The 15965-nt window shown below is 40.3% G+C and overlaps 1 protein-coding gene across 6 annotated transcripts in view; it reads right to left on the minus strand.

Moving 5' to 3' along the window:
• The window catches only part of GLRB (glycine receptor beta), a 137312-nt gene extending 122784 nt beyond the window's left edge, over positions 1 to 14528 (minus strand). The window contains exons 1-3 of one of the 6 annotated variants that reach the window (XM_070047177.2): positions 13670 to 13809; positions 11610 to 11756; positions 10173 to 10261 (exon numbers count right to left, since the gene is read on the minus strand). Coding sequence is in view for 3 of the 6 variants with exons in the window: in XM_089302279.1 (XP_089158405.1) it covers positions 11610 to 11731 (122 nt within the window). In the remaining 3 variants the exon portion in view is untranslated. The other 5 variants (XM_089302281.1, XM_051819912.3, XM_089302279.1 and 2 more) reach the window with 5 other exon arrangements.
• Between the last annotated feature and the right edge of the window lie 1437 nt (positions 14529 to 15965).

Raw genomic sequence — 15965 nt, forward strand, 5'->3', positions numbered from 1 at the left:
CCCAGCTACTGAGGCCATTTGGGGAATGATCCAGTAGATGAAAGCTCACTCTCACTCTCTTTCTCTTTCTCTGTAACTCTGTCTTTCAATTAAATAAATGTAGTAATTAACAGAGTATGTAAAACAAGTCAACAAAATAGGAATATTATATATATGTAAATACATATGTATACATAAATATATATAATCCTTCAGTATGTTTGTAAATGCTTAGTAAAACCAGCCAAAGAGCAAAAGAAAATTGAAACATGGGAGAGCAGAGGCAAGCAGGGAAGAGATGGGTCATGGAAAAGAATGGAGGGGATGGGATCCAGGACCTCAACAAAGGGAGTTCCTGGGCCAGCGCTGTGGTCAAATGGGTAAAGCCATCACCTGCAGCTATGGCATCCCATATGGGCACTGGTTTGAATTCAGGTTGCTCCACTTCTGAACCAGCTCCCTGCTAATGTGTCTGGGAAAGCAGTAGAAGACAAACCAAATGCTTGGGCTCCTACACCCAGGTGGGAGACCCCTGGCTCCTGGCTTCAGATTAGCCCAGCTCAGGCTGTTGTGGCCATCTGGGGAGTGCACCAGTGGATGGAAGATGTTGCTCTTTCTCTCTCTCCCTCTCTCTCTCTGTAACTCTTCAAGTAAATAAATAAATCTTTAAAAATAAAAAAAAAAATGAAAGCTCCTTTTTATCTAAGATAGGAGCAAGAGAGAAAAGGAAAGAGGGAGGTTAGTGAAAATAGAGACACGTTAGGGGAGTCCTATCAGTGGCCACTATTCTTTACAGTACAAGTCAAAACTTTATGCTAAGACTGAAAGACTGAGATGGTAAGAAGAGAGAATAACACAACTGTTAACATGTAAGGAAATGGATTTTGGAACCATTGTGAAAACACAGCCACAACTAGAACACAGAAAATAAATCAATAAAGACTCTTCATAACTGACACCATCTGCATTTATAGAACTAAACCAAAAATATTATAGATGAAGCAGGCAAATGAAGTTAGAATTTATAGATGATATTAAAGCTGCAATAAGACCTTCGGATTATCTTCTCAGCCATGCCCGTGGGGTCAGTGAGTTAAACACGAATAGAAAGGACATCACACATCCACTAATTAAAAACTCAGTCTTTTCTATTAGATTATCCTCAGGAAATTGAGTTAGAAACTTCCCTGAATAATCATCAATTCACACTATTGTTTTCTTACATGAGGAGTAATAAAGGTCACATATTTAAGTTATCCAACATATTCTACTGATTTAATTAAGTGTGATTTCCAATCATAGCTTTATAAATACAATGTCATATTTACATTTTTCAGAGGAACTATTTGCATGTGCATAAATTTGAATAATTTTCTTCAAGAATTTTAAGTATAAATTGCCATAAAATATCTATCGTAAAGGAAATTATTTATGAAGAGGTCAAAGCCCCCCTAGCAGAGCAATGACGTGCCAATTTCAGGTAGCAGCACAAGGAGAGTAAGAGGTACTTTTCCAAATATAATCTATTCTTTGTGTATTACAGAAATGATTTACTATTAAAAGAAAATATACTTCTATAAGTGAAAACCCATAATTTGTGAAAATGTTCTAAAATGCAGAATATTCACCTTCCAAAACATTATTCTTCTTTGAAGTACAGATGAATATCTACATTTTGATAAGTCATCTCTGAAATGAAGTCCCTTTGTAAATAACTGCAGGAAACAGAGTTTTGGGGTCAACATTGTGACACAGTGGGTTAAGCAATTGCCTGTGACTCAAGCATCCCATATAAGCACTGGGTCAAGGCCCAGCGGTTTCACTTCCAATCCAGCTCTCTGTTAATGCACGTGGGAAGGCAGGGGGATACAGCCCAGTGTATGGCCCCTGCCACCCACCTGGAAGATCTGAATGGAGTTCCTGGCTCCTTGATTCAGCCTGACCCAGCCCTGACCATGGCAGCCATTGGGGAGCAAACCAGCAAGTGGAAGATCTATTTCTCCTTCTTTCTCTGTAACTCTGCCTTTCACAGAAATAAATGAATAAACTTTTTAAAAAGGAAACGAAATTTTGGGTATCTTTTTTCTACTGGCTACATCTGACTGCTACAAAATAAACAACCAAAAATACAAACAAAAAAGTTAGTCCTGAATATACAGACCAAAATAATCATAAGTAAAACTTCATTGTATCATACAAGATATAGTTGCCTAATGGATAAATAGATGATTGAATGAAAGAATCAATGAATCAGTGAAAGCAGGAGACTTTTAAGATCAAACTTTGCACTACACAAGAGAGATCCACAACGATTAAGCAACTTGTTGAATGTCATACTGCCAATCAAGAACAGTGCTGATTGACATGTCCTGCTGTATCGCAATCCCTTTCCATCATGACTTAGTAGACATACAAACTGAATTCTAAACAATACACATTTAGAGACATTTGTTATCCTTAAACATGGTCCCAGTGAGCCAGTGTCCCATCAAAAGATTAATGTTTAATTTTTTACATAACCAGTTATTCATTTAATTCCATTTGACTTGACAAGCATAAATGGGGGTCTTATGCAAAACATTTTAAAGTAGGTAGGATATAAAACTATATCTGACCATCTCATCTCAAGTATTTATAATTTAGTTAGAAATTTAACACTATAAAGTATTTAACTAGAAAATAAAAGATCATTAAATCTACCTGAGTGCCAAAACATACAGCAAGAACAAGAAGGATTCTGGTAGATCATTAAGTTTAACACTATCTCTAATCACAGGCTCATGAGATCTCAGGAGGAAAAACTTCAAAGTACTCTTGATTTTTCAGGGATGCTCGAATTGGATTGAATCCCTGCCCAAGATATGTTTAATCACCCTGATAACAAAAAGCCTCACAAAGAACTCCATTTTCTCTTTGGACAGGTCTACAACCTTGAATTTGAACTAGTCTTCTTCGGTATCCCTCTCTTTGGTCTTGGTTTCACAACTTGGCTTATACAAAAGAAGTTAGTTCATCTTACATGACAACAGCTAAAATAGCATGTGATTACTCTTCTGTTCTTCAAAGAAAACCATTCATGGTGCAATGATTCAAACAACACATGGCAGACTTTCCCAATAAAGCAGATATCAACCATGATTCTCTGAACCATTTCCCATGTAATTCTAAGCCTAAGTTTATAAACTATCACACCAGAATTTAACACAATGCTCCAGGTGACATACCCTCCATGAGATTAACATCTTTTTTCTCTTCCTGTACATTGCATTTCTACTATGTATAAAATATACAAATAGTAAACAGCCACAGAATGTTATTAATTCACATTACATGTATTCTCAATTAAAATATTTATAATTATTTAGAATATCTTGTAAGGCAAGGTAAGATAAAGCAAGATAAAACCTGAAGAACTAATAAATGTGGATAGATTACCCCTGTAGCTATCATTCCAAACATAAAAATGTGGAGGCATAAAGAACAGAAAAGTATGCACAGGGCCAATCAGTCTTTCTAAAATAAGAGTAGTTTTCAAATAGTTTGGAATAAAACTTGGGGAGTCCTTGAAAATCAGGGGCTCAGAGAGAAATACAGACAGATGCACAAAGACTTCCTACACATTGGTTCACTCCCTCAAATACCTGCAATAGACAAGGCTGGGCCAACTGAAAGCCAGGAGCCAAGAACTAAACTTGAGTTTCCCTCATGGGTAGAAGTGATCCAGCTACTTGAGTCATCACCTACTGCCTCCTAGGATGTGTATTTGCAGGAAACAAGAATCAGGAGAGGAGAAGGAACAAAAACTCAGCACTCCCATTTGGGATAAGGGCATTCCAACTAGGATCTTACCCTCTGTGCCAAACACCCACTCCTAGATATTGGATGGTTGCATGTAAGAACAGAAATGAAAATGGAAACATTAAGTTAAGGCAGATAATAATGATCATAGGAAAATAATCTACTGAAGTTAATCATTAGAAAAATATCACAATAGATATTCTGAAAATGATGGTAAAAAGAAATTCAGTGAATAATTTGAACATGATGATACAGGAGATCATTTTAAGGGAAAGAAAAACAGGTTCTATTTAGGTTTTCATGCCTGAGTAACTGGAATAATGAGGATGCCGATTTCAAACACTATGAAATTATTTGCAGAGGGAATATCACTAACTTAATTGATTGAAAAATAATAGCATGCCATTAAAGTGGAATTGTTCAATAGGTAGTAAGAAAAGACATAAACAAAATCAGAAAAAAATTCAATGCAGAAAAACAGTAATAGCAATGCCAATGTAGGCTATTTTCAATTCATTTGATATATGTTATCCATATCTTTTTTGAGTCATACTCTCATCCTTTGGCCTACACATTTGTGTTGCACATCACTTTAGGAAGCAAGAAACTGGAAGTAAACTAAAATCATTCTATTCTGCTAATGAACAGTAGATAGAAGCATCAGAATAGGAAGATTACTAATACATAATGTACGATGGCCATGATTATTCAAAGTAATCCTACCCTTCTTACTACGTATAGAATTGGCGTACACAAATGCTATCATGGGAGGATACATTATCTCTCTGAAGGGGCTGAAAAAATTCTCATGATACACAGCAAGTACATTTTCCTTTACATGCAAATTTTTTAGTTTGTGAACAAACTAACAGAAAGAAGCTACATTTTTCCCAATACACACAGAACCAGAATAAAGGTTATTTATGTCATTAATTTAAAGCTAGAAGGTTAACAGTATAGAGGAAGGGTAAGTTAGAAGATAGGGTAAAGATACGCTAACACGATCACATTCTGTAATAAGCAATGGCAGCTTTCATCACTTAAAGACTCAGTATTAAACTTCCCATACCTAAGATGAGCCAAAAAATGCATGACCAGAGAGATTTCAAATGCAGCTTCTAAACATACTAGTTGCACTTACTGTGAGCTCTCAGATGTTTGAAATTTAAGTAGACCTCACCAAAAGGTAGCAGTTTCCCCTAGCTCAGTGATGGCAAAAACGCTAAGATGTGCTTAGGGGGTTATACAGCCTGGAACGTTCACAGTTAAAAGTTTTATATCTGTTTTGATCAAAATAGAAACGTTAAATAATGTTGTTGGGCTTTGACAGATTCCCATTTTGTTTTTATTACTGTTAAATCAAAATTCTGAAAAGGTATTTTGGTATATTTGAGTTGCATACAATGTGCATACAAATACAAATTCATATATCTATGCCCTCATCTTATAAATTATGCAAGCATTAATTAAAAATTTGTCATCCTGTGATCATTATTTCTTGAGAACTACAGTAGCCCAACAGATTCCTTCCTGTTGGCTTAGGCCATAAAAAAGAGAAAAAAAAAGTCTGAGCTTGAGATAGTCAAAAACACTTATTGTTCATGAAATCTGAAGAAGAAATATGCCACTGAAGGCATTTACATCATTATTATCACCATACAACCCAGGTACATATATTTTATACAGTGGATCTTTTTAAGTCAGTGCACCAAAAATGAATGCTGATCCATTTTTAAAAATGGATCAAGAGAAAAACTGTAAATCATGATTCTCTACATCATTCTGCTACTGGATAATCACAAGGCTGTAATCAAACACATTATGTGGGAATCACAGAACCACAAAAACCTCACACTTTAGAAACGGCCTTAAATATCACCATCTTGTCTAATGGCCAATCTATTGAACGCTTAAACTTTCCTCTAAAATTTGCCTGCTGAGTAATTATCCCACTTGCTTGAGTGCCTCGAGAACAATGAACTTCAGTACCTCCCTTTCCAGTCAATTATATCTGGCCAGAACTCTGTTCCAAAGTTCTCCCTAATAGGAGCCAAAAATATCCCCTCCCCCAGGAGTTTCTAGTCCTTAGTCCCAGTTTCAACTACTGGTGTCAAGTAACAAAGTCTACCCTCCCATTTACATCACATTTAATTTGCAGAGAAACTTTAATTACTACTTCAGCTCATTCAACTCATCCTAATATGACGTGATTTTAATTATGTCTAAAATTCTTATACTTCTGACTTGAAAATATTTACCATCAATGTACAGAAAGCTTTGTAAACTTTGCCCTAAATATTCCTAAGTAATATAATTAATGCAGATTTAGGAAAAACAAACACCATTTTAAAACCATACATATGTATGTGTGTGTGTGTGTGTGTGTGTATATATATATATATGTATGTACATTCACTGTATCATGAGTATATATTATGTCATAATTTTTTCCAAATGAGATCTGCCAAGAAATGCTTCCCCCCACTCTGTACTTGTAGAAGTGATTTCTGGACCAAAATGTAACTCATACTTCAATGGTGACAGGTCAATCACTTTAGCCATTTAAGTTCATATTAGATCCTGTTTCACAAGTTCACTACATATCCTAATATCTCATATTTGTATGAGTGATCCCTCTGCATAGTTTTATTGTAGCCACTGAATATCCTTAGGCCAAAATTTCAACAGGAAATATAATCTAGGACAAAGGTATTTCACTAATTCCCCAACTATTAACTCACCAAATTTTCTTTATATAGTGATCATATTTCTAAACACTGTCGATAAGGACCCTATAAGTTATCTTAAAGTAACTTTGCCAAACTCAGATATTATGATTTTAATAAGAGACAGCCAAAATTGTTTGGTTTTCACTTGTTCTTTGAACCCATTTTTATTATATGTATATTTTATGTTGGGCACGATGTTGTCCTCCGGTGATTAAGTCAAAAAAGACACTGCTCTCCAGGAGCTTACAGTCTAGCAGTGAAAGCAGACCAAGCTGATGGTTACCACACAGTATGACAAATGTGAGTAGTAATCAGAGAGTGTGGTTATCTAAACCAGAGGATCGAGATAAGGCAATGTTTCCCAAAGGTGATATGGTTAGAGTTTAGGAACATAATGGGACAATCAGCATAAGCTGCTGGATATAGGGAGATGGTGATCCCTAGAGAGATCTTAGATATTCCTAGAGACTTGGAAATTAATAGTGAATAAATGGCCATTGTAATCAGGAATTTAGGTAAGACTACTGAAGCAAGAGCTAACTCAGCAAGAAGGAAAGCTTATTACTTCAGGTAAAGGGAAAGACATGGAGACGTGAAAAGGCTGGTGTGTAGGAGACTTGACCAACTGGTGCACTGGGATGGGGGAGGGTCCAAGGATAGGGAAGATATTGCTAGAGAGGTCACAGGTCTTTGATTAAGAAGCTTCTCTGTAGAACCAAGAAATCTGAACATTATCCAGAAGGCTATGGCGACCCATAAAGGGTTCTCAGTATTGGAACAACCTAATTAAACTGAAGATTTGGAAAATATACTCTAGGTCAGTGATGGAGAAAGGTAAGAAACAGGAAGACTTTGTTTTTAATGAGTCAACCAAAGGCAGTGGGAAGCAGTAATTAAAGCAATGTCCACATGGGAATGAAACGAAGGCAATAGCTAGAGATGGCTAACACTGAATCAGCAATTCTTGCGATTTCCAAATTTGAGAAGCTAAGGTAGAAAGAGACAGTCTAGAGGAATCCTTAGGGCTTTAATGTGGAAGGGAAAGAAAGTGGTGTCAACTGCTGAGGAAGGGCGCCCCGTGTTAGGAGTGATGGTGAGGGGTTCTGAGTTGACATTTCATCAGGATGGGACAGTCAGGTTGAAATGCTTGATGCAAGTATGTATGTATGTATGTATGTATGTGTATGTATATATATATATATATATATATATGCAAGTATAGGGCCAAAAACACAAAGGAACCAGATCCTTTAGAGAAATCAGCTGGAAATTTTGACTTAGGAGTCGACAATGAATAAACATTAGTTAAAGCCATGGATTTGGACAAAATAACTCAGGCAGAATAGAAAATCAGAAGAAAGACCAATACGTTAAGGTCAATATTAAATCCAAGCTGTAAAAAGGCAAGCATGTCTAAGGACTTATCTAAAATGTTTTTTACAAATATAAAGCTCATCTATTACTTTAAGTACATACTAAATTTCTACAGTTGTTGGAAGTAAATTGATCCGGTATTTTATCAACTTACTATTGCTGTATAACTTACATATCTATCAATCGATTGATCTATCAATCTATCTAGGGTGGGTGTGCAGCCCAAGAGTTAAGAAGCTGGTTTCCATTTTGGAATACCAGATTCCAAGGTTCACAGCCAGCTCCTGACTTCAGCTTCCTCTGCAGATTCTTGGGGGGAGGGGGACAAGGAAGGGGAGTAAAAACTCGTGATTGTTCAAGCACCAGTGTTCTTCCTGCCACCCTCTTAGGAGACCTGGATTGAGTTTATGGATCTTCATTTTGGCCTGGCCAGCCCCAGGCCTTGCAGATATTTAGGGAATGAACCAGTGAATGGGAGTGCGCTCTCTCTCTCCCTCTCTCTGTGTGTGTATGTGTATGCCTGCATCAAAATTTTTTTAAACAGAAGGAATAATAGCATCAATTCATGATTTTCTAGCATCTCAAAACAAAGTAGCATTTAAAAGAGTTAAGATGCCAAAAAAAATTTAGGGCCTGACAGAAGCTCAACATCAGAATTATATCCTAATGGGCCAGCACTGTGGCACGCAGGTTAAGCTGCTGTTTGAAACACCAACATTCCCTATTAGTATGCCAGTTTGAGTCCTGGTGCCTGTTTCCAATCCAACTTCCTACTAATGCACCTTGGAAGGCAGTGGACAATGGCCCTAGTACATGGGCCCCTGCCACCCATGTGGGACACCAACATGGAGTTCCTGGCTCCTGGCTTCAGCTTGGCCCAGCCCTGGCCATTGTAGTCATTTGGGGGAGTGAACCAGCAGATGGAAGATCTCTCTTCTGTTTCTCCTGCTCTTTCTGTCACTTTGTCTTCCAAATAAATAAATAAATATATATATTTTTTTAAATTAAGGTCGAGGGGACACAGCATTAGGGCACATCAGGTTAAGCTGCCTTCTGCCATGCTGGCATCCATATGAGCAGCAGTTCAAGTCCCAGCTACTCCACTTCAGACTGATCTCCTTGCTAAGACACCTGGGAAAGCAGTGGAAGATGACCAAAGTACCTGGGCCCCTGCACCCATGTGAGGGACCCAGATGAAGCTCCTGGCTCCCGGCTTCGTGCTGGCCCAGCCCTGGCCATTACAGCCACTTGGGGAAGTGAACCAGAGGATGGAACATATCTCTCTCTGGCTCGTTCTCTTGTTCTTTCTCTTCCTCTCTCTGTAACTCCACATATCAAATAAATCTTAAAAAAAAAAAAAAAATAGGGCCAAAAACACAAAGGAACCAGATCCTTTATTTCTCCTATACTTTAAAAACTTGTTTCTCTGGTTCTAGTTCTCAGTCTATGGAGGAAACTGTTTTAATAGTAAAATGGGAATCCTGGGGCCTGCGCTGTGGCACAGTGGGTTAATGCCCTGGCCTGAAGCACCGGCATCCCATATGGCTGCTGGTTCGAGTCCCAGCTACTCTTCTTCCAACCCAACTCTCTGCTATGGCTTGGGATAGCAGTAGAAGATGACAAAAGTCTTTGGGCCCCTGCACCCACATGGGAGACCTGGAGGAGGCTCCTGGCTCCTGGCTTTGGATCGGCACATCTCTGGCCATTGCGGCCATCTGGGGAGTGAGCCAGAGGATGGAAGACCTCTCTCTCTGTCTCTACCTCTCTCTGTAACTCTTTCAAATAAATAAAATAAATCTTTAAAAAAAATGGGAATCCTGCATTCCTGTTTGCTACATTCCCTCATCAACTCTACCAACAAAAAGTTTAAATAAATCACAATATTACCTAATTATAATATAAAAACTGTAACAGTGAAGAGTAGGGACCATGGCATATTGTGGTTATTCCTAAACATGTCCCTACTGCATGTAGTTGATCCCTAACTGAGCAGATGGCCAAGGTGGGACACACGAATGTAAGCCAAGGCCATCATGGTAGACACCCAGAAACTTGGGCCTGACATGAGTGTGCAACATCAGAATAAGCAAGGTTATTACAGGGTAAATCCAGGAGCTCTTCTTTAGTATGGAACTCTATTTCACACTACAGTTCATGAGGCTCATAGGACTGTCTCCAAATCTGTAGTCTCACAGTCATCCAAATACTCATTGCAAACTATCTATCCCAATATGTACCTTAATATCTCCTATAAAACAACTATACAACTTCTATAAAACTGTAATAACCTACCTTTAAATAATGATGATGATGATGATGATGATGGACAGAATGTTATCTATATAAATATGATATTTAAGAAATCATAATTTTAAAATGACCTGCAATAAAAAATCAGTTTTAATTCTAGATACTGCATATTTTCCATTATTTCCTAAAATCGCACTATACTTTGGGAAGGTTATTTGTTATATATACACAATTCTATTGCTGTATTATAATATCAGTTGTTTTTACTTTCTAGGAATACCCATGTTTCTTTTAACAGAGTCCAAACCACAAAACTTTTTTTAAGTTTGTGTTTGACTTTAGATTTTGTTTTTAATTTAATCACATTATTTTTGAGAGATCCTAACATAAGCCCTTTACAAATACTGAAATAGAAAATTGATTTACCATGTGAATTTTCTTCTACCATGCATCAATAATTCTTACAAACCAACAGACCTTAAGATTGTAATTTAGCAATCTGATTTTTAATGCATATTCATTTGGAGGTATTCTGGTAAATCAATGTATGAACTGGTATTTGTTCAAAACCTGGACTCTAAGTATCTAGTAAAAATTACACCTTAACGGGGCCGATGTTGCATCTTAGCGAGTGAAGCCACAGTCTTCAGTGCCAGCATCCCATATGGGCACAAGTTCCATTCTGGGCTGCTTCCTGCTGGTGCCCTGAGAAGACAGCAGAACACTACACTGCCCAACTGCTTGGGCCCCTGTACCCACACGGGAAACTGGGGTAGGCTCCTGGCTCCTGGCTTTGGAACGGCCCAGCTCTGGCCTTTGTGGTCATTTGGGGAGTGAACCAACAGATGGAAGACCGACCTCTCTGCCCCTCCCTGGATCTCTCTATGTCTTTCAAATAAATAAATCTTAAAAAAAAAATTATACCTTCAATGTGAAAAAAGAAGTGTAACTTTTTTCTTCTGTAAAGGATGTACAAAAATTTCATAAAGGTGGACGCAATGGGTTAAACTGCCACTTGGGACATCCGCACATCAGAGTCTCTGGTTGGAGTCCCAGCTACTCTGCTTCCAATCCATCTTCCTGTCAATATGCCTGGGAGGCATTTGGTCTCCTGCCCTCAGCGTGGGAGACTGTGATGGAGTTCCTGGCTCCTGGCTTGGTCCTGACCTTTCTGGTTGCTAAGGGCTGTGGGGAGTAAATCAGTTGATAAAAGAGCTCTCTCTGACTCCTCTCAGTTCATTATGCCTTTAAAATAAATAAATAAATCTCTGAAAATTACATAAATTCAAGACATGAGCATTACCATTAACACTGAAAATTCATCACAATCTAAAGCTCTCTTGGTCCTATTTTCCATGATACAAATGGATACATATCCTGATATTAAAAGTTTTGCTGATATTTATTTTAATGAATCACTTCACTTTTATAAAAATGTAACATTTCTGCATATAAGAATATAAGACATGAAGCACATACGATGGGCACAGATACTGCTTCTTTTTCCCCTTTCCTTTCTTTGAAGACTTTTCCTTAGAATAGGCCTCTTCAACCCACAAGGAAATGAAAATAAACAATGTGATCGCCAATAACAACTTCATCTTGAACAGTTAAATTTCAGATCACCTGCAAGAGAGAACAAGAAATGGTTTACATTGATGGAGCAAATGATAACAATATAATTGTCCCTTCACTGAGTATGACCATCACTACCCCAAAGCAAATGCATTTGTATATCAAATTCCCATCACTCAATCCTATATGCTGAGGTTACACTTCCTTCATTGAATATTTAACTTTCTTTCATATAGCAGAAACGTTCTTTTTTTACATAGTAGCAAAATTTGGCTTAAATAAAGGTACACAAAACAAGGCTATCCCCAAGAGGTACAATAGGTTACTATTTAAAATTTCTGATTCTATTGTTACATAAAATTGGAAATTGATACTGAATTGCACAGTATATCAACATATGTTTAGAAAAATATCAAGGAAGATGTTCAATACAGTGTTAAAATGATTATCTTGAGCTAGTACCTTTTAAGTACCTTTTATTTTTTATTTTAAATCTCTATACTGTTTGTCCCTTGCATGTACATTTTTCAAAAATAACAGAATTTTGCTTTAAAATGTTTATTTTTATTTATTTGAGAGGTACAGTAACAGAAAGAGAGGAAGGGGGGGTAGATTCATCTGCTGGTTCACGCCACTCTCTAAATGCCTGCAACAACTCCATCCAGGTCTCTCACATGGTGGCAGGGACCCAAGCAGTGGGTCAGACCACGATCTTGCACAACAGCAGGAAGCTGGATCTGAAGCAGAGGGACTCAACCCAGGCTCTCCGGGATGTGTCCCAAGCAGCATTTAACCCACTATGCCAAAACACTCACTCCTGCAAGTGTCTTACAGGAAAAACTGTCCCAAGTTTTACAGAACCAAGAGAAAAAGTTTAGTCCCAAAGTCTTCCATTCTCTAAATTTGCCATTTTCATTTATGCACATTAAATCTGCAAGCTACTTTGTACTCCCACAAAAGTGCTTGTTAATTTGGCTTGCCAGCTTTCCCACTTAGGTGATACTAAACAGTTACCATCAAAAGCATTACTCAAGAAATTCTAGGCAATATTAGATAAAATAACACCAGCGAGGTCATACCCTTTTAAACAATCTTAGCTACATTCTAATACCATCATTCATGCTTAAATGAGACCGATGTTCTTGCCACAGAGGCCAGTGCATTCCAAAAACCTTCAGGCATCTATTAAAACTGAAATGTAGAACTATTCTGCGTCCTGTATGTCCCAACCTAAAATTGTTTCTTTCCTTGGTCTTTCTGCAAGGTAAAAGACCTGTCGTACTCCTCAACATTAACTACACTGCCATCTCACTCTGACAAACGTGCTTCTCCTATGTCACCTCCTATGTCACCCTCACCTCTCCCCATAAAAATGGTTTTCCTTTTCTTACCGCTTCCCATTTATCTTTTGCACCCCCCAAGACAAGCAACAAGGGCTTCCCCCTGGGTCCTTTAAACTGACTGCATCCAGGGGCTTACTAGGCTCCCCGGCCAACTCGCAGGGTCGGACGCCCCTCCTCCCCCTCCCACCTGCTTCCAGACAGCTTCGCCCCCAGCAGCAGGTGCTTCTCCCACCACCCCCCTCCCCAAGGAAACGCCAGGGCCGTCGTCATGGTCCCCACGGAGGGGGCACGGGCGAAAGTCGGTGCCCACTGCGCCCCACTCTTCTTTCCGCGGGCACAGCTGCAGGGACTGGGGCATCTTCACCCACGACGCCAGGAGCGCTCGCTGCCACCGTCGCGGGCCCTACCGACCCCGGCCCTCTGCCCCCCTCCACCGCCTGGTCTTCCGGGCCAGGCCCGCAGCGGCCCCGCGCACGGCCGCGCTCTCCCGCCGGCCCGCACGCCGCAGTGCTCCCGGGTCTGACCCGCTGCTTCCGCAGGGGCGCTCGCCGACCCCGGACCGCGCCGCCGCGGGGACCCTGCCTGCCTCCCTCTCCTCCCCTCCAGGGAGCCCCGCCTTACCGGGGGGGCGCGCCGCCCGCGGCCGCCAGGCGAGATGGCCGCGACTCCGGGCCCGGGAGGCTGTGTCTGTGTCTGTGTCTGTGTGTGTGTGTGGCTCCCGGGGGGTGCAGCGGGCGCAGAGCCGGGGCAGCCGCGTCCCCGCCGCCCGCGCCACCGCCGGGGCTGACGCGCCTGCTCGGGCCGCGGAGCCTGCGCCGTGCGCGCCGTGGTCGGGGCCGCTGCGGGCACCGCGCGGGGGCCGGGGGCGGGAAGAGGCGTCCCGGGCCCGCGAGAAAGGGCGTCGCGGGCCCTCGCGGGGATTGAGGGCGGAGGAGATGCATCCCCCAGCCCTCTTCAGGGGCCTGAAGGGGAAGGGGCCGGGGAGGTGGGACGGTGTGGGCACGCAAAAGGGGAAAATGGTTCAAGTAGGTGCGGGCTCCTTAGCACCACCGCCAACACCACCGAGCAGAGCGGATGCCCCTGCAGGGTTGTTGTGAGCTCATCCTATGCCTAGAATCCTAGCATCTAGCAGTCTCAGAAGCTGATTTCCAATCTCGACCAGCCTGACCTTTGCAAAAGTAAGCTGAAGCGGCTCAACGTCCCCGAGACAGTCTAGTTACGCAGGCGACACTGCTTTCAGATCTGCTCCAGAATGAGCATCTCTGTACATTCGACGGTTGCAAAACACCCTTTCCTGGAATTACCCCCGTTTAGCTCGCTCCGCCAAGTTCTATGTCCTCTGCTCCATGTTCTCGATGAAGCAGAAGCCCAGACATGTTGAGAGATCGCCAAAGGAATTGACCACAGACTTGAATCAGCGACCTCTCCGCATCCGAGCCAGGCGTCGCCTCTGCCTTCCCAGAGCAAATGCGCGCTGTCTTCATTCTTGTTGAAGATGTAGGTCTTTATTTGCATAAAGTAGGTCTTTATTTGCATAACTGGGTAACAGTTTTTCCCTTACCCCTTGAAAGTGTGCTGATTGATTTTTGATTGTGAAAGCTTTGTTCAGATGAACATCACTCAAGATTGCATGATACACCTACACATGTGTCTGCCAATAAATTTCCCACCTATACATGCCAAAATGGGGAAGAGGAACATTTTTTATACATAAATCGATTCTATAAGCTTCACAAAATATCCTGCTGCCTAACACTAGTGATCATTAACAAGTATGTTATTTATTTATTTATTTATTTATTTATCTATGGAGATTCTATGTTTGGAGCCCCAGCATTGAATCAGGATATGTCTTTTGATCTTAAATATTTATAAAGGAGAACTATGTTGATAATGTAAATTATAAAAAGAAATAATATTTGGAGAATAGGTCAAATAAAAAGGGAGAGAATAATTACTTCGCATTGGAGTTTAGATGTTGAAGAAAACCTAAACCTACTCTTCAGGTAGTCAAGACATCATTAAGATTTTGGAATAATGGGATGTTCAGCATCCTGTAATGAAATAGATTTATCTTTATGTATGAAATATTACACATTCAGAAGAATTTCAATGCTAAAAATTCTCACAATTGGCTTACTCGCCCTCCCTTTAATGCCTCTAACCATACCTCCTAAAGCTACTACACTGTAGAATTAGGTTATGCATAATAAAAGCATGCCCAACTGTTTAGATGGGCTTGTGGAATTTTCTGCCAAAGGTTGGGAAATATAGCGGATGCTCTAAAGGGACCTGTTCTAGGACCGTGAAAGCGCCAAGTTCAGAATTTTAAATATCTTTTTCTCTGAAGATGTTCTGCTTGTCTATATGTTTGATTGTTTTATGTTGGCAAAAGGAAACTTCTACATAATGGGATGAAATAATTTTCTCTAGTTCTATTAAGTGTCGATCTACTTTTCTCTATTTTTTTCTCCATCCATGCTCACTTCCTCAGGAACTTGATTTAATTACCATGTTGATAACTCCCAATCTTATTTCTCCAGAACAGATCTCTGTCCAGAGCTCTCCAACATTTCAACCTATCTACTGGATAAACATGTCACACTCAGTATGCCCAACGCTGAACGTTTTTCTCCCTGAAACTGCTTGCTACTCACTCTTTCAGATGGCAACTCCATTCCTGGGGTTGCTGGATCAAAAACCCTGAAGTTGTTCCTAAGCACCCCCCCTTCTTTTCACAGCCCCCATCTACTGTGGGGAAATCCTCTTTATTCTCGAATTATATCCAGAATCCAGCTACTTCTTACTGTTTTTACTGCAACCAGCCTGGACTGAGCCACTGTCATCTCTTAATTGGATTAAAGCAAGAGAGTGCTGGCTATCTCCCTGCCTCTACCAGTGTCCTTCCCCATCCCTG

Source organism: Oryctolagus cuniculus, chromosome 8, assembly GCF_051225735.1.
Source record: "Oryctolagus cuniculus isolate XC-2025 breed Fujian yellow rabbit chromosome 8, ASM5122573v1, whole genome shotgun sequence".
Lineage (NCBI taxonomy): Eukaryota > Metazoa > Chordata > Mammalia > Lagomorpha > Leporidae > Oryctolagus > Oryctolagus cuniculus.